Below are 20,062 nucleotides of genomic sequence, written 5' to 3' on the forward strand. Positions count from 1 at the left end.
CATTGCAATTATTTTATTTATTTTTTAATGTTTGAGAGAGAGAGAGAGAGAATCCAAAGCAGGCTCCAGGCTCTGAGCTGTCAGCACACAGCCTGATCCAGTGTTCGAACCTTCGAACCACAAGATCATGACCTGAGTCAAAGTCAGATGCCTAACCGACTGAGCCACCCAGGCACCTCTAACGTTGCAATTATTAAAAATTGAACTAAAAAAAATGGACTAAAGAAGAATGCTTTGTGATATAGAAAGGTGTTCACCATATAATGGAGGAAAATGTTACCGGAATTATGTACCATTACGGTCCCATTTTTCTAAATTGTTTATTTACGTATAGAGATCTCAACCGGGGTGTGAAAGGAAAATATGTTTTAAGCTACAAGCTACAAATGTTAATTGTGTTCGCAGTAGTTCTGAGTTGTGGGATTATGGATGATACCTTCCCTCCTTTTTCACTCCTCTTTTCTCCACAGTAAACAGTCTAATTTCCTCCACTCTCTATCCCCCTTCCCTGCTGTTTCTCCATAGCCTTTCCCACCATTCGATATACTATTTATTTTACTAATTCATTTACATATACCATTTATTTTGCTCATTCACTTAAAAGTCAGATCTTAATTAAGAGGCCAGGGAATTTTGCCTGTTTTTTCCCTGCTGTGTCCCCCTGCATGACTTCTCCTATAGTTTTCTTAGTCTCCCCCGACTGCAGGGGCCGCTTCCACTGTCAGGGGCAGTCTGGCTGCAGAGACTGCTTCCGAACAGTAAGAATACTGACTGACACGCCTGGCAGGAGAGACATTTACTAATTTGTCGTCGTCGTCGTCGTCGTCGTCACACTGGTGATAGGACGCAGCCAGAGTTCCCGACGCTGTTCTTCCCTTAGCACAGGAAGAAAACCACGCCCCCACGAGCCAGGCTCGCGGGCCAAGCCCGGAGCCACCCCGCGCTCACACGGACAAGGCGCCGCATTGCAAAGCTGCCCGGAACGCGCCAGGGAGCAGGCTGCCACGCGGTAACACAGCACGTGTGACCAGGTAACTAGGGACGCTTCCGGTCTCCAAGCCAGGGGAGGGGAAACGCGCTTGCCGCGCGCCTGCGCACTCTTCCGCCCAACTCCGCCACGGCCCAGACCACCCCCCCGGGCCACGCCTTTCGAGCACAGAGGCGCTGGAAGGAGGCGTGTACGCTCTGCGCTCTGCTTCCTCCCCGAGTAGAAGGACACGCCCCTCCGCCAAGCCCCGCCCCTCCCCCCGCTGCTCGGGCTCCGCCCCCTCGCTCCGCCAGCCTCGGGAGTTTCGCCGCCTGCGCGCTCGGAGCCCGGTCGTTTGCCACTGAGGCGCCTCGGCTGAGAGCGGTGGTTTCCGGGCGGAGACCGGTGGGCTGTTCCGGCGGGTCAGGAGTCGGAGGCCGGGGGCCAGGCAGGCGGGGCGGGCCGCCCTGACCGCGACGGCGGAGCCTAAGTCCGGACGCCGCTGCGGAGCATCCCCCGTGCCGACTACATTTCCCAGAGGCCCGCGAGGCGGGTGCGCGGAGGCCGAGGCTGCGGGGTGGGGGGCGTGTGCGGGACGCAGAGAGGCCGGGGGGCGGGGTGTGCGCGCGCGTGGGGCCAACGGGACCCGCGAGGCCGGCGCGACAGGGGTATGCTGGCGGGCGTGTGAGACAAGTGAGGTGCGAGCGTGTGGAAAGTGAGCTCTCGTGCGAGCCTCGAGGAGAGACTGAGTGGGATGAGTGTGAGCTGCCAGAGACGGTGGGAGGTGTGTGTGTGAGTGTGAGCTGCCCGAGATGGTGGAAAGTGTGAGTGTGAGCTGCCAGAGACGGTGGGAGGTGTGTGTGAGTGTGAGCTGCCCGAGATGGTGGAAAGTGAGCGTGAGCTGCCCGAGATGGTGGGAGGTGTGTGTGTGAGAGAAAGCATGAGGTGCCAAGAGCATGTTGGTGTGAGTGTGAGACTGCAGTATGTGTGTTTGGCCTATGAGGTACGAGTGTGTGTGTGTCTGAGTGTGAGAGCGGGCATTCCGTATTTAGTGTGTGTGAGATGCGGGGGGAGGGGCGCAGTGACAACTGGAGAGAGCAGGGTGTGTTTGTGTCGTGTTAAAAAGAAAGCCCCGGGCCCAAGTTGGCACCACTTAGGCCGAGTCCCCAGATGGGCAGTTAATACCCAACCTAATTGCAGGTTCAGCCTACCCGAAATGGAGTTTTAACTGGCCAGTCAAGAATTTTCTGGATGGTACCAATGAGGCAGTCTGTCGCATGGGCCCTCACCCTCCCACAAAGGAAGAAGCGGTCATCTGTGTGAGACCCCCCCGGCCATTCCCCCTACGCCTGAAACAGTCCTTTCCCTTTTTTTCTGATAAAGTCCTGCCCCACCTCCTTCCCATTGAAACACCGGTTTTGTACAACCGGTCGGAGCTCCCCTCCACTTGCAGGACGCCATGTAGCCTGTTCTGGAATTGGTGAATGGAGCCAATTAGAAATTTACACTTTACCCAGTTGAATTTTGTTCTTGAACAGTACCTGCATGTGACAGGAACCCAGGAGTCTTTGAAGGAGTCCACTGAGAGAGTGTGTGTGCGCGTGCGCGTGTGCGCGCACGTGCGCGAGCGAGCCTCGCGTGGGAGAGACCATCATGTTTGTGTGTGAGAGGAAACCTAGTGGTGTGGTTGTGTGTGAGACCAAAGTGAGCAGGGGGGAGACCACGTGAAGCGTCCATTGTCCCCTGAAGGCTTGCAGGGCCTCTCTGGGACCGTGGTGTATGTGACCGCATTTGAGGTGCCTTCCTCGGGATGTGGGTTCTTGGGATTCTGTCCTCTGTGGTCAGGAAGTGGGTGAGATCCCGTGTCCGTGTTGGCGCGTCACCCTGTATGCTCAGAGCTGGCCCCGAGTGACTGACGTGTAGGGGGACACTACTGGGAAGGTGGATAGCACGACCTTCTTGATGTGTGTTGGGATTTGGTATTGTGTGTTGCTCAGGTGACACTCCTAGACCAGAATTCCCTGCTCCCCGTTCAAGAATTCCAGTAAAAAGCAATAGGTGGGGTGACTGACCGGAGAAGGAGACACCCTCAGTTCTGGGTGCCAAAAAGGAGGGCACACGAAGGGACCGAAGGCGGAGGTGAGAGTGAAGCTGGCAGAATGGGACGCTAAAGGGACCATTGTCCCATGGAGGGAGGCAGGCGAAGCCTGTGGGGGTTTGGGTGGAGGGCCTCCGGTGCACTTAGGAGTCAGATTTTCAGACTGTAGACCATGTCAAAGCATGAAGCAGAGATACAACAAGGGAAAGGTGTGCCTCTACCTATAAAAATAAGGCCAAAAAAATAGGAAGGCAACTTTTAGGAAAAACATTAAATTTAGGGCCTTGAGCATAAGAGAGACATTTGTAAGTTACGGTCCTCTGTGGCCGCAGGGTGCCTGGAATCTCCGGGTTATTTGGGCGGAGGAATCACGGAGAGCAGGGAGGAAGAAGAGGAAGACAATTTTCAGGCTTATGATTCTGAGAGTGCAGAGCAAGCCTCACCTTCTCACTCCCCTTTCTGTCCCTCCAGCCCTGTCCTCTGGGACACTGCCGTTCTCCAAGAGAGAAGCCAGGAAGGGAAGGCAGAGATGACTGTTGAACTAGTGAAAGCCATATCCCAGGTTAGTTACTTCCTTTCTCCTCCGAGGAAGGCAGTCTTATTCTTTAGGATTTAATAATGCCTCTTTTCTTTTGAAAATTCCCTGATTCACAGCGGCCTTGAAGGGCCTGGTTCCCAGTTTTCCCAGAGGGCACTAACTCAGCGTGCCTCTTCAACTCTTCAATCTCCTGTTAATCCATCTTCGAATCTAAGCTTCCATTATTGCATTTTTAGTTTTAGAATGTCTATTTGATTGTTTAATGTAATTCCCCATTTTCTGCCCAAGTTCAACATCTATTGTATTAATTCCTTAGAAATATTAATTCTTTTGCCATACTTGTCAGATAATTCTGTCATTTGGATCTCCTGTGAGTTTCTTTCTGTTTTCATATTTTTTTTTGACGTTTATGTATTTTTGAGACAGAGAGAGACAAAGCATGAACAGGGGAGGGTCAGAGAGAGGGAGACACAGAATCTGAAACAGGCTCCAGGCTCTGAGCTGTCAGCGCAGAGCCCGACGTGGGGCTTGAACTCACGGACCGCGAGATCATGACCTGAGCCGAAGTCGGCCGCCTAACTGACTGAGCCACCCAGGCGCCCCTGTTTTCATATTTTTTTCCTCTTGATTTTGTCTCATGTGTGTCATTATTTTGGGTTAAGTGCTAGACTTTGTATATTAAAATATCTTAGAGATAATTTGAAGCTTTGACATCTTCCTCTTGATAGTGTTCACTTTTTGGAAATAGATTTTAAAAGTAAACTTTATTTTTTATAACAGAAAAAATGCGAAGACAGTACTAGGAGCATCCAAACACCACAGTCAGCTTCCCGTTATTAGCATCTTACATTAGTTAGTATGGTACATTTGTTACAGTTAATGAACCAATATTGGTATGTTGTTATTAACTAAACTCATGCTTCGTTCAGATTTTCTGTTTTTATTTAATGTATTTTTTTCTGTTCCAGGATGCTACCCAGGAGACCACATTACATTAGTAGTTCTATCTTCTTTTTTTTTTTTTTTTTTTTTTTTAATTTTTTTTTTTTAACGTTTATTTATTTTTGGGACAGAGAGAGACAGAGCATGAACGGGGGAGGGGCAGAGAGAGAGGGAGACACAGAATCGGAAACAGGCTCCAGGCTCTGAGCCATCAGCCCAGAGCCCGACGCGGGGCTCGAACTCACGGACTGCGAGATCGTGACCTGGCTGAAGTCGGACGCTTAACCGACTGCGCCACCCAGGCGCCCCAGTAGTTCTATCTTCTAAAGCTGTGATAGTTTCTCATACTTTCCTTCTTTTCATTGACTTTGTCAGTTTTGAGGGGTACTCAGGTATTTTGTAGAATGTCTCTCATATCTGCTGTTTTTTGCATGATTAGACTGTAGTAATATATTTTTTGAAGGAAGATCACAGGGGTAAAGTTCCATTTTCGTCATATATCAAAGGTTTACGCCATCAATGTGATGAATTACTGTCCCTGATTACTCGGTAGAGGTAGTGTTTGTCAGGTTTCCCCAATGTAAGGTTACTCTTTGTTCCACTTTTTCATACTGTACTCTTCAGAAGGAAGTCACTATGTGCACCCCACAGCTAAGGAGTGGGAAGTTATGGGGGCTCCTGGGAGGCTCAGTCGGTTAAATGTCCGGCTGTTGACTTTGGCTCTTGACTTCGGCTGAGGTCATGACCTTGTGGTCTGTGAGTTTGAGCTCCACATCAGGCTCTGTGCTGACAGCTCAGAGCCTGGAGCCTGCTTCGGATTCTGTGCCTCCCTTTCTGTCTGCCCTACCCCCGCTCATGCTGTGTGTCTCTCTGTCTCTCTCTCTCAAAACTAAATAAACTTAAAAAAAAAAAAAAGCAGGAAGTTGTGTTCTCTCTCGAGAGTGGAGCATCTGAGTAAATGATTTGAAACCCTTCTGTATCAGACATTTGTCTGTTCTCCTCTACTTATTTATGCAGTCACTTATTTGTATCAGCGTAGACTCACGCATATTTATTTTGTACCATAGGTTGTAATCCAATACTACTTTATTTTGTTGTTCACATCATTCTAGCTTTGGCATTAGGAGCTCTTTTAGCGACTCCTGTGTCCTGGTGACACACCCTGTCGTTGCGGGGTATTTTTTGTGTGCTGAACACTGACTTGGATGCTGCATATCTAGGTTATCCTGTATCCTTCCACACGAGTCCTACAGTGAGCCACTTCTCCGTGGGGGGGATGGTTCACTTTTGCTTCAGGCACACAGCTCTGCTAAGCACAACTCAGTCTAGGCATGAGCTGAAATGCTGAGAGGCAGGGGCTCAGTCCTTCTGAAAGCTGCGTTATTTCTGGCTCACCTTCGATTCTGGGGTGTAGTCCTTCCTTTGGGCTCTCAACCAAAAGCGTGGGATGTTTACCAGAACCTATGCTTGGCAGATTATAGTAACCTGTGAGCAGTCTAGATTAGCATTTATTGTTGTTTCTCCTCACATGTCAGTCTTGAGTCCTTAACTTGTCAGCTGTGAGCATTTTATCAAGCTACTTCTGCTTGGGAAGTCTGAATAAAATCTCACTGGGTATCCTAATATTGGAGATTGTGGAAATAATTTATGGTATAAAGCATGTTTGGGGAAATCTTTGCCTTGTCTTTGGGCATTTATGGTATTTTATAATGTGGAAGGGCAAATCCTCTTCCCATTACTCCTCTTCTCCAGAATTCTCTTGACTGTTGTTTATTTTTAAGTTTATTCATTTATTTTGAGGGTGAGGGGGAGAGAATCCCAAGAAGGCTCCGTGCTGTCAGCACAGAACCTGACACAGGGCTCAAGCTCACAAACCGTAAGATCATGACCTAAGCTGAAATCAAGAGTCACACACTTAAATGACTGAGCCACCAGGTGTGCCTCTTGACTGTTCTTAGAAGTTTATTTTTCTAGCAAATATTAGAATCATGCAGTTTTTTAAAAACTGGTTACTTTAGAGTTATTTAGCAAATACTTAAAAAAATTTTTTTAATGTTTATTCATTTTTGAGAGACAGAGACAGAGCCTGAGTGGGGAAGGGGCAGAGAGAGAGGGAGACACAGAATCCGAAGCAGGCTCCAGGCTCTGAGCTGCCAGCACAGAGCCCGACGTGGGGCTCGAACCCACGAACTGGGAGATCATCACCTGAGCCGAAGTCGGACGCTCAACTGACTGAGCCACCCAGGCAGCCCCGCAAATACTTTTGACCTTGTCCATGTGAGATAGTCTTTCAGATTCTGGCAGTGCAGCAAGAAACAACAAAGACTGTGTCCCTGTGGAACCTCCATTCTAGAAGGGGAAAAAGAATTTGTATACATTAAATAGTGAAACATGCAGGTCTTTATTTGGACATAGGTTTTCGTTTTTCATGGGCAGATTAATCTGGGAGTACAATTTCTGGGTCATACGGTAAATTCATAATTGAATTCTTTTTTTTTTTAATTTTTTTTTCAATGTTTATTTATTTTTGGGACAGAGAGAGACAGAGCATGAACGGGGGAGGGGCAGAGAGAGAGAGGGAGACACAGAATCTGAAACAGGCTCCAGGCTCTGAGCTGTCAGCCCAGAGCCCGACGTGGGGCTCGAACTCACAGACCGCGAGATAGTGACCTGGCTGAAGTCGGACGCTTAACCGACTGCGCCACCCAGGTGCCCCCATATTTGAATTCTTAAAACAAATGCTAAACTTTTTCAAAGTGGCTGTGCCACTCTGCAGCCTCAGCAGCAGTGTGTGAGGGCTCCCAGTGTTCTGTGTCCTCTCTAATGTTTGTTACCTGTTTGAGTAGCTTAATTTTATTACTATCTGTTGGTTACTTGTAGATTTTCAAATAGATAAGGTTTTAAATTCATCTTTTCATAGTTTTGAAGTGCTCTGAATCCTGACCAGAGAATAGCCTGAAAATTTTGGCGTTTCAAATTTGTGAAGGCTTTTGTTGGCCTAGTATATGGCCAATTTTTCTTTACTGTATATTGGGGTATACCAGAAAGCTAAAAACTGCATTACCCAGGCTTTGCAAATACTGTTCTATATGTGACTTATATATGCCAGGCAGAGGCTTCCAGTGTGATATATGGAAGGCAGAAACCAGCAACAGGAAGCAGTGGTTAAGTTCAGGGAAATAGGATTTTATAGCCAACATGCTGGCATGTATTGGCAGATATGGCCGGTATTGGCAGGGGATTTGGTTGTTCTGGGGCAGCACTGGCTGAAGTTCCTGCTGGTCTAATCCTAGCATGTTATATGCTTAGCTGTGGGTGACACTGGAGAATGGGATTTTGGAAAAATACCATCTTGGTCTAATTGGGCTTTTCTCCTTCTTTGTAGCAGGCAAACTTCATTCTTTAGTCCTTCTGGAAATCCCATATATTATTGGATACCTTGCAATAAATGTGTTTCTTCTTAAAAAAAAATTACAGGCTCTTCAAATGCTGTAAATTAGAATTTCATTGAATATAAGATAATCAGTAAAAAATTAAGTGCTGGACATATGTATATGTAAAGATATCCATATAAACATTGGGAAAATAATTAACCAGGAGTACCAGGATCACAGCAATCCAATTTATTCTTCTGGGGAATAACCAAAACACCCATTTCCTTTCTAGTGACCAAATTGTACCAAATATTGGAAAAAATGTGACCACTTTTTGCTTGCATTGATAAATTCATGTGAGTGAATTTGATTTTATAGAAACATGTGAAATGATAGGTATCAACCAAAATGGTAGCCTCAGCTAACTAGAAGGTGCAAACCAGAATTCAGGAAAACCAGTAGCTCACGGTGAATCTTAAATTGTTAATACTGGAGCACCTGGCTGGCTCAGTTGGAAGAGCATGTGACTCTTGATCTCTGGGTCATGAATTCGAGTCCCAGATTGGGTATAGAGATTACTTGAAAATAAAATAACAACAACAACAAAATGTTAATACCTTTATGTGAAAAATATATGGAACATTTTCTCAACTGTGTATATATCTTCTGAAGTCCCATACATTGAATATCTTTGTGTCATACCTTTCTTTAAGTGTTTACTGTCAAAAAGCTAATTAAAATGTTCTGTGCATAGCTCTGTATATAGTCAGTTACCAGTGTCTTTGGTAACTTTGCAAATCAGGCATTGAACATGAAGATTTTTATTTCCTTTCTAAATTGTTTTTTAATGTTTATTCATCTTTGAGAGACAGAGAGAGAGATAGAGCATGAGCGGGGAAGGGGCAGAGAGAGGGAGACACAGAATCCGAAGCAGGCTCTAGGGTCTGAGCTGTCAAGCACAGAGCCCGATGAGGGGCTTGAACTCATGAACTTAAGATCATGACCTGAGCCAAAGTCGGACACTCAGCTGACTGAGCCACCCAGGTGCCCCAAAGATTTTTATTTTCAATGGAGATAAAGTTGAAGATGAAAAATGCCCGTAATATTTTTAAAAATTCCCTAGAGCCTGCTGGTGATTGTAACTGGACGTTAATTTTTTCTCAACGCATTTTACTCTTTAAGAAACGAAAAATTATATTTATCTGATTTCGTTTGGATATTAGCTAAGTATACAGGTTTATTGTACTCAGACTCAGTGTACAAATTGGATGTGTTGTAGTCTTATGTTGGGCGATCTCATATTACTACCCAATTTACTCTGGTATGGCATGTCATGCTAGTTCTTGATGACATAGCATGAGAAAATTGCATTCTGATTATATTCATTATTTTTATTGCATAAGAAAAAATAAAATCAGGCCTTGAATTTCAGTTCAATGCCCCTTCCCTTCTGAAACATTAGGGTCCCATTGAGTACCATTTGTAAAATACCAACTTAGATATTCCTTTTTTGTTGTTTTTAAAGGTTCAACCACAGATGTAGTCATTCCTTGAGGCTCTTATTTAGTGCCCTATGGCCACTTATCCGTATTTCGCCATGCCGAGAAATGGGTTAGCATCCTTTTATACAGTGCAATTTATCACTTCAGTAACTACTATTTTAGGTTGGAGCTTCATGTTATGATGGTTTAATTTTTCTTTCTCCCCCAAGGGCCATTGCTCACATAAAATAGGAACAATTTAAAACTTCAACTTGTATTTATGCATGAAAATGAGCATCAGTTAATCAAGAATGTATTTGTATCAGGACGCCTGGGTGGTCCAGTCGCTTAAGCATCTGACTCTTGATTTTGGCTCAGGTCTTGATCTCGAGGTTGGTGAGATCAAACCCCGCATCAATAGTGCAGAGCCTGCTTGGGGTTCTTTCTCTCTCTGTCTTTGCCCCTCCCCCTCCTTTCAAAATAAATAAACATTAAAAAATTGTCTTTGTGTTATTTCAGGACTTGGTGACATTCAAGGATGTAGCAATAGACTTTTCTCAGGAGGAATGGGAATGGCTGAACCCTGCTCAGAGAAGTTTGTACAAGAATATGATGTTGGAGAACTATCGGAACCTGGTATCACTGGGTAAGAGTATTTTTCCTTCTTCATAATTTAGAATTACATTAGGGACTCTTTACATTTGTGTTTATTATTAAAAAAATTTTTTTTAACTGTGTGTAGGTATCTTGAAATCTAAGAAACAGAGGACATTCAGGGATTAATGAAAATTTCAGATTAAGTCAGTGGATTTGATATGTATCACATAGTCCATGAGTGTGCCCTTTAGTCATTTGGAAACACAGGGCACGATCTGAGTTTTCACTGGTCTCCTGTGCTGCCTTGTTTCTTCTCTCCTACTGTACTGTTGTTATTCCCACTTGAGAGTAATGAGGTTCACCAAGAATGTAGCTAATTATTATAAATTTAGAATATGGATTTTTAAAAACTATGTTTTTATTAACTGGCAATAAGTCAAACTGGTGAGACACAAACTATGAAAGTGGCTTCAGATATTCTTAGGGAAACTTACTTGAATCCTTCCCAGCTCTGGGGCCACCTCATTGTCTAGACTAGCTTTCTCTCTCTCTCTCTCTTTTTTTTTTTTTTTAATTTAAGTTTTTAATGCTTATTTACTTTTGAGAGAGAGACAGAGACAAAGCACAAGCGAGGGAGGGGCAGAGAGAGAGAGGGAGACACAGAATCCGAAGCAGGCTCCAGGCTCTGAGCTGTCAGCACAGAGCCCGACACAGGGCTTGAACTCATGGACCATGAGATCATGACCTGAGCCGAAGTCGGACGCTTAGCCAACTGAGCCACCCAGGCGCCCCTAGACTAGCTTTGTGTTCTCTAAAAGGCCTCCTTAATCATGGCTTGTGGCTCATCAAGCTTCTTGAAACCAAATGTATGTCTTTTAGCAAATTTGAGTAATTGTTGACTTGCTTTCTTCAAATAATTTTTTTCTGTTCTCTTCTGGTATTTGAATTACAAATATGTTAGAACCTTTTATATTATGCCCTAGGTGACTGAAGATCTGTTCATTATTTGAAGTCTTTTCTTGTTTGTATGTCAGATTAGATTAGATAATTTATATTGACTTCAAGTTTATTGACTCTTTGTGTATCTTCTTCAATGTCTTGTTAAGCCAATGTAATGGATTGTTAAATTTCAGATAGCATATTTTTCAATTCTCAACTTTCCACTAGGTACTTTTTTTATAATTTCTGTTTCTCTGCTGAGAAATTCTGAGCATATTTTCCTTTACATTTTTGGGTATAGATAAAACAGTGGTTTTTAAATCCTGGTCTGCTAATTTCAACATCTGTGTTATCACTGCTTAGGTCTTCATTAATTGCTTATTTTTCTGAGTGTGATTCACTGTGTCCTCTTTCTACTTACGTCTAGTAATTATGGATTTTATCTCAAACACTATAAATAACACATTATAGAGACTGTAGGTTCTGTGATATTCTTCTGAAGAGTTTTGTGTTGTTTTTTAAAAGCAGTTAACTTGACTCAGACTCCAAACTCTGTCTCTAGAGGCTGTTTATAGTACATCACTTATTGGGTGTCTGATGATCCTGTGAAAATGCTGGGTAGCATTTCTGCCCCCAGCCCCTTAAAAATTGTTTAACTTTTATAGAGTTGACTGTTGGCAGTCCCACTAGACTATGCCAGAAGCTTTATGTATTCTGTCTTTAAAATGTGTTTTACTCCTTCATCTAGTCATTTGTGCTGTCTTCTTCCATCAGTATTAAGAAACTGGCTTATAGTTCTGAAATACCCAAGCCATGGCCAGTTTTCATGTCTTCTTTTTTCTGTATGCAGGACTTTGCCTCTCTAAGCCGTATGTGATCTCCTCATTGGAGCAAGGGGGAGAGCCTTGGGAGATAAAGAATGAGATGACAGAAAGCCCAGGTGAGTGTGGGAGAACCCGGTAGGGGTCTCTTTTCTAGGTAATGGCTCAGCTGTTTTCCAAGGTGGTACTTTTTCCTTTCATCTGCTTCTTAGAAATTCTTCTCAAGCCTTCCAAGCCTGAGGAGAAAACGGAAACTTCACTATGTAGCCTGGGCTCCCCAAACATCTTCTCTTCCACTTGGAGGTATCTCTTCTCTCTCATAAGCTAACTCATTTTGCAGAAATCTCTCCCCAGCTCTTTTGCATCCCCTCCTTCCTTTTGCCATGTGACTTACACAAGCTTCTCTGTTTCTTAAACCTTACTTAACTCCCAAATTAGGTCTGCTTAAAAATCAGAACAAATGCTCCTCCTTTCCATCTTTCTTTGCCTTCTTGTCGCAAATGGGAAAGACCAGCCCCTACCAGCCCTTGTGTAACCAGCTCCATCCTGCTTCTCTGACTTTATCCTCTAACGCTTTTTAGCTTTTTCGCTGTACATTAGTGCAAAGCTTTCTAAATGAGGTGAGGTGCCCAGATGTTCTTCAAGTGCATTAAAGGTATGCCAGCATACCGAATCTCTAAGCCTTGAGAGACCAGGTGAGGCAGAGACAGTCTGAGTTCCAAGTTTGCTTGCTTCTGGGTCACAGGCAGTATCATCCTTTGGCCTCTGTGTGTCTTACAAATGTCAATAAGTGCCTGACGGGACAGTTGAGAAGCACTGTTCTTACCCATTAGCACCTTTTCAGAACTTTCCACGCTCTTTACTGATTCAGACTTTTGGATTTCCTGTTTTCTCTGCCTAGAATGCTCTTCTCTTGGCTCTCTGTCCATGCTTGACTATCAGACCAGAGCTCAAAAACCATCTCATCAGGGGCCTTCCCTAACCACCTTATATAATGAACATTCCCTTATTCCAGCCCAATTACTTTCTACCAAGGTACCGTTTGTTTTCTTTGTAACACTCAGGAGAGCCTGTAATTAACCTGTTTATGGTTTACACGCCTATTTTCTGCCTCCCCCTCTGAACTGACAGTTCACAAAGACAAGGGAATGTTCAGATCATACACGGAAGTTAATACCTTTATGAGATTCTCCCTTCACTTCTTTAACAGTATTTGATCTTCACGTCTTGCGACGATTTGGATCCTAGACTTCCAGGGTCCTCCAAATACCCAAATATTGGAAGAGAAATTAGCCCTGCTTAGACACACTTTATACTTTGGTTGTGTGGGAACCTACTATCAGCTTTAAATAGGGAAATAGAGGAACTTTCTGGATAAGAGGTAATAATTGGCCTTGTGAAGAATAGATGAAGAAGGCGGGGAGGAGGGGGCGGCCTGGGCATCTGGGTGGCTCAGTAGGTTAAGTGTCCAGCTCTTGATTTTGGATCAAGTCATGATCTCAAGGTTTATGAGACTGAGCCCTGCACCAGGCTGTGTGCTGACAGTGCAGAGTCTGCTTGGGACTCTGTCTCTCGTGCTGTCTCTCTCTCTCTCTTTTTTCTCTCAAAATAAATACATATTTTTTTAAAAAAGAAGAAAGAAGGAAAGGGGATGAAGCCTATAAATTTGGTGGGATATTGAGTCATGGTATAGATTTAAGTATTATTAAGTGAACAAGATACCTCAGCATCTGTGTTGAGAAAGGCCAAAAAGATAAGGGACAGCCATGGCTCCCCATGGGAGGTTGGTGTTGAAGACTGCCTTCCTGGGAAGAATCAGTGATGTCTCCAGTTTTCTGTTTCTCTGTCCACTGTTGCTCCCCTCATTTGTTAATGGAGGAAAAACCATAGATGATTGGTTCATTGAACCTTCAGGTGTCAATTCTAGAATTACCAAAGCCTGAGTATTCCTGATATCAGTAGTGACCTGGGATAGGAAGCTTGTTAATACCATAAAGTCCTTCTTAACTGAGTTAGCAGATTTGATCTCTCCTGTCTCTGAACTCTTATACCAATTTTGCTTTTTACCACATGGGCTCTTGATATTTCATATTGATATTTCATATTTTCTTCTCAAGTTAACTTTCTTTATTGGTCTTGCCTTTTTTTTTAAGCTTATTTTTTTGACAGAGAGAGAGAGAGAGAGAGAGAGAGAGAGAGAGAGAGAGACTGAGTGCAAGGAAGGGCAGAAAGACGGAGACAGAATTCGAAGCAGGCTCCAGGCTCTGAGCTGTCAGCACAGAGCCCAACGCACAGTTCAAACTCAGTCAACCACAAAATCATGACCTGAGCTGAAGTCAGATGCTTAACTGACTGAGCCACCCAGGTGTCCCTGGTCTTGTCTTTCTCATCACTTTCTATACTACTCAAGAACAGCTTGTCTTTTATTATGTTCATGTCCCTAATGCTTGACACATAGAAAATTGCTTCAGGGAGCGTTGGATTAGTCAGTCATTTGCTATGGATAAGTTACGAAAGGAAAGCACTTTCTCTTTTGCCCTTTCCTGATATCAACCTTTCCCCTGAAGTTTTCTCTTAGTATCATCTCTTTGATACAAATTTCTTCTTCGTATATTTATTGAGAACTTCTATATGCCTGAGTTTCTGTGACAGATGTTAAGCGGCTTAGTAGCAGTATTTAAAGCCTATGTATTCCTTCCCTGAAGCTTATATTCTAGCTTGCAAAGCAAGAAACTTATTTTAAGTGGCAGTAAAAAGAATTAATAATAGTAATACCCAGGGGCGCCTGGGTGGCTGAGTCAGTTAAGCATCTGACTTCAGCCTAAGTCATGATCTCACGATTTGTGAGTTCAAACCCCACATTGGGCTCTGTCCTGACAGTTCAGAGCCTGGAGCCTGCTTTGGTTTCAGTGTCTCCCTCTCTCTCTGCCCCTCCCCTGCTCACTCTTTGTCTCTCTCAAAAATGAACAGATGTTAAATAATAGCAATACCCACCTACATGTCATTATAAAACTAGTTTATTCAAAAATACTTATGGTGGGGCACCTGGGTGCCTCAGTTGGTTAAGCATCCAACTCCTTATCTCTGCTCCAGTCTTGATCTCAGGGTCGTGAGTTCAAACCTTGCATTGGGCTCTGCACTGGGCATGAAACCTACTTTAAAAAAAAAAAAGACTTAACCCCATTAAGATGTGGCCTGAGAAGTGAGAATGAGTAGATGAATGGAAAAATGCCTTAATATGGAGTCTCAAGTTCAGGGCTCTCTGAGAAATGCAGAGTTCACTATTGAACCATGTAGCAATGGTACACACAAACACTATTTTCTGGTTATGAAAAGATTAGGAATTTCCCTAAACCCCAAGGGAAGTCATGAAGCATGAGGTATTTGTGGTCAGTCGCTGGGAATCTATAGAGATTTTTGATCAGCAGTACTTATGTGATGATACCGGTATTTAAACAAAATTAACCTACGTGTATATGCAAGTCAACTAGAAGTGGGGAAGAATACAGGAATGGTATTTAATTTACAGTAAGTCATGTTAATGCAGAATAAAATATTGTCATTGTAGCCTACTTCTCCAGGACACCATTACCTTCATTTAATTTTCTTAATCACCTTTTCTGTGTTTCCCTGAGCTCTTGAGATCTGCTTGCATATTTTTCAGTTGATGTTCCTGTGCATAGCACATTTTGTGGGGTTCACTGTTTTGGAATCACCTTGTCCTCATTAAATGTTTCCTTTGTTATATCCCATGAATAAGGAAACACTTGCTTATTTGGTATCTTTCAGATTTGGAATCTATGTATGAGACACATGAATTATCTCTGAAGCACTTCGTGTATAATGATGTGTTAATGGAGAGAATTACAGGCTATGGACTGGAGCATTCCACTTTCAGCGAAAACTGGAAATGTGAAGATCTTTTTGAGAGGCAGTTGGTAAGTCAAGAGACATTTATCAGGCAAGAAGTAATCACTCATAACAAAATCCTCACTGAGGAAATAGATCACAAATGTAACAAATCCAACAAATTTGTCCATCTAGACAATGTAGAGGAAAATGTTTATAACCATAAATCAGATAAAAAAAGCTTTTCTCAAAGTTCCATGGTAGTAAAACCCAAGAAAGCATATTCAGGAAAGAAACTTTTTAAATGTAATGAATGTGAGAAAACCTTTACCCACAGCTCCTCCCTTACCGTTCATCAGAGAATTCATACTGGTGAAAAACCATATGAATGTAAAGAATGTGGGAAAGCCTTCAACCAGAGTCAGCACCTTGTTCAACATCATAGGATACATACTGGAGAGAAACTCTTTGAATGTAAAGAGTGTAGGAAAGCCTTCAGCCAAAACGTGCACCTTATTCAGCATCAAAGAATTCACACGGGAGAAAAACCGTATAAATGTACGGAATGTAGAAAAGCCTTCAGCCAACCTGCACACCTTGCTCAACACCAGAGAATTCATACTGGGGAGAAGCCATATGAATGTAAGGAATGTGGGAAAGCCTTTAGTGATGGCTCATCCTTTGCCCGGCATCAGAGATGTCACACCGGCAAAAGACCTTATGAATGTATTGAATGTGAGAAGGCCTTCCGGCAGAACACGTCCCTTATTCGTCACTGGAGGTACTACCACACTGGGGAGAAGCCTTTTGATTGCATTGATTGTGGGAAGGCTTTCAGTGATCACATAGGCCTTATTCAGCATAGGAGAATTCATACTGGAGAGAAGCCCTACAAATGTAAAGTGTGTGGAAAAACCTTCAGTTATGGCTCATCCCTTACCGTCCATCAGAGAATTCACACAGGAGAGAAACCTTATGAATGTGTCATCTGTGGGAAAGCCTTCAGCCATCATGCCTCACTCACACAACACCAAAGAGTGCATTCTGGAGAGAAACCTTATAAATGCAAGGAATGTGGGAAAGCTTTTAGACAGAGTATACACCTTGCTAGTCACTTGAGAATTCATACTGGTGAAAAACCTTATGAGTGTAAAGAATGTGGAAAAGCTTTCAGCATTAGTTCACAGCTGGCTACTCATCTGAGAATTCATACTGGAGAGAAACCTTATAAATGTAAGGAATGTGGCAAAGCTTTCAACCAGAGGGCACACCTTGCCCAACATCATAAAATTCACACAGGAGAGAAACCTTATGAGTGTAAGGAATGTGGCAAAGCCTTCAGCCAGACTACCCGCCTTATTCAACATCAGAGAGTTCATACTGGAGAGAAACCCTATATATGTAGTGAATGTGGAAAGGCTTTTAGTGACAGCTCATCCCGTTCTCAGCATCGGAGACTCCATACGGGCCAAAGGCCCTATGAATGTGTTGAATGTGAGAAGGCATTTAGAACAAAATCCTCCCTTATTTGTCATCAAAGATGTCATACTGGGGAGAAACCTTATGAATGTAGTGTATGTGGTAAAGCCTTCAGCCATCGCCAATCTCTTACTGTTCATCAGAGAATCCATTCTGGAGAAAAACCGTATGAATGTCAGGAATGTGGGAAAACCTTCAGCCAGATTGGACACCTTAATCTACACAGAAGAATTCATACTGGAGAGAGGTCTTACGAATGTAAGGAATGTGGGAAGGTCTTCAGACAAAGTGCACACCTTACTCATCATCAGAAAGTTCATGCTGTAGAGTCCTCTCAGCCACGCAGCTCTTCCCCACCCCAGATCTCACCAAGCCCTGTGGATATATCTGCTAGATATTTTTGGAATTCATCCACTTTCAGTTCTCATTGCCCTAGTCCAAAACACAGTCATTTCACGTGGACTATTCCGGTATAAAAACTAGTCTTCCATTCTGTTTTATTCCCTTCAAGTTCATCCTTCACAATATTGCCATGGTGGTCTTTTAAAAATGTAAATGTAATTAAACGACCCTCCTCTTAAAACCCTGGTTATGAAAATGTAAACTATTCGATGCGTATAAAGTGCTTAGCATAGTGCCTGACCCAGAGCAAGTAGTACTTGGTAAATGTTAAGGCGGTGTCATTAAGAGTCTGCTTAAAATTATTTTTAAACAGTGAACTCTGGAAAGCAGTATATCAGTACTAGGAGATTATGATAATTTTGGAACTGAAACTATATCTTAAGGTGGATAATGAGGATTAGCACGTAGTGTTTTTAAAGTTTAATGTCCTAACAGAATAGCATAGTGGATTTCTTGTGCCTCCGAACCTGTATTCTTTGTTGCTGCAGAAATTCAGTGTGATCTGATACATAGAATATGTTTTAGGAAGTGTCTAGAGCTCTGGCTGATACTGAAACAAAAGAATTAGAATTCACTGGTAAGAAGTATGACTGTGTTTAATCAAGGCAAAAAATAAAAATTCCTTAATACTGAAAACTTAAACAGTAGAGACCTTGAATAATCTAGCCTATTTTAAGATACCTGGGTTCACAGATTAATTCCAAACTTTCAAGGAATCACTAATTAAACTGTTGTAGAGTATAGAAAAAATATTTAAAATGCAATACTTTGAAGTGTTTGGAATCCTTCTTTCATGAGGCTAGTTCAATTCTGATATCAGCTCCCCCCAAAAATGAAATGATAGATTAATTTACTTATGGTTCTGTATAGAAAAGAAATTATTTTTTTATTTTTGTAAAGAAAAATTTTAATGTTTATTTTTGAGAGAGAGAGAGAAAGAGCAGGGGAGGAGCAGAGAGTGAGGGAGACCCAGAACCCGAAGCAGGCTCCAGGCTCTGAGCTGTCAGCACAGAGCCCTATGTGGGGCTTGAACTCACAAGCTGTGAGATCATGACCTGAGCCATGAAGCTGGATGCTTCACTGACTGTGCCACCCAGGCACCCCTAGAAAGGAAATTATTAATTTCAACTGAAGGAGACCGGAGGTTCTGAATAAATGGAGATCCATATATGTTTCTAGATGGAAGTTTCAATATTGTAAAGATGTCTACATTCACTCAATTCCAGTCACGATTACTAGGATATTTTTTACATTGACAGTTTTGTTCCGAAAATCATGCACAGTGGTAAATAGGCTAGCATTACAGGAAACTTTTGGAAAAGATCATATACCCATGAATTCAGTTTGTTGCAAAAGTAGTATTGTTTTAAGTTTCTGTTTATTTTTAAGTTATCTCTACACCCAGTGTGGGGGACCCCGAGATCAAGAGTCACATGCTCCTCCAAAGGAGTCAGCCAGGTGCCCTGCAAAAGCAATATTTTTGATACATCGCTGGGGGAGATGGATTATTATAGATGGTGTTTGGCAGTTAGTTATCCAACTGGAAGTAAAGTCAAATTCACATTTTACTCCTTACAGAGAAGTTCACTGAATATGGATTAAAGATGTAATAGGAAACAATATTAAGATTTTAGAAGGGACTATAGAGTATTCGTAACCCTTTGAGTTCAGGGAGACTTGGTAAGGTGGATACAGAGTCCAGAAGTCATGAAAAGAGGGTGACAGAAAGGAGCACATAAAAGACTTAGAGCTTTTCCATGGTACAAGACACTATGCTAAGTTAAAAGGAACATGACGGGTTGGGAGATCTTTAAACATATACATATTATGAAGGCCATAGCCCTTCTAAAAAGAGCTGTTGAGAAGCAGCAAGGATAAGAAACAGTCTGACAAAGCACATCAACAAGCGACTCACAGATGGTGAAAATGAAATCGTCAAATAAAATCGTGGAAGTTCCTAACTGCAACAATGATCACATAAATTGAAATTTCAAAAAGCCCTTGACACCAACATAAACCAGCCCCGATTTTATGGATAATATCCAGTACTGTTGCAGATGTGAAGAATATATTTTTATATATTGGGAAAATAAATTGATTAAAAGCTATCTTCAGAGCTAATTTGTTACCCGTCAGCATTTTAAATGTTGACTAATCCCTGCTGCATTTCTAAATCTAGGAATTTATTTTCTTGAAAAGCACAAGTGCAGAAATACAGATGCATATGCACATTAATTATAGAATTGCAAGAAATTTGGAGCAGCTTAAATGTCCAGCACTAGTAAACTAGTTACCTAATTAGTTAATTTATAGAAAATTCAGTAGGTTATATAGTTACTGAAAAGAATGGGGTAGATTTTTCATACAGAAAGACCTCTTATAATTTACTAATTGAGGGTGTGATTTTCATAACTATAATATAATTGCATGGTTACAAATACCTAAAATTTATAAAGTTAAAATCATGAAAAAAACATACATATCAGATACTTTTGTCTGCAATACAAATTGAAGCCGCACCCACAGAAATACATGTAGACTTTTCCTCTGATGTCATTAAGTGAGGTTTCGTTTG

At 42.5% G+C, this 20,062-nt stretch overlaps 1 protein-coding gene across 1 annotated transcript; it reads left to right on the top strand.

The window, feature by feature from the left end:
* The first annotated feature begins 1,570 nt into the window (after positions 1-1,570).
* Positions 1,571-17,473, top strand: ZNF471 (zinc finger protein 471). Its single transcript, XM_025914642.2, is given in 6 exon segments — positions 1,571-3,106; positions 3,537-3,627; positions 9,920-10,046; positions 11,787-11,876; positions 15,547-17,304; positions 17,307-17,473. Coding segments are annotated over 5 exon segments (2,049 nt in total). The 5' UTR covers positions 1,571-3,106; positions 3,537-3,594; the 3' UTR covers positions 17,348-17,473.
* Positions 17,474-20,062: the final 2,589 nt, after the last annotated feature.

This window comes from Puma concolor, chromosome E2 (assembly GCF_028749965.1).
Source record: "Puma concolor isolate L17-30 chromosome E2, mPumCon1.1.hap2, whole genome shotgun sequence".
NCBI lineage: Eukaryota > Metazoa > Chordata > Mammalia > Carnivora > Felidae > Puma > Puma concolor.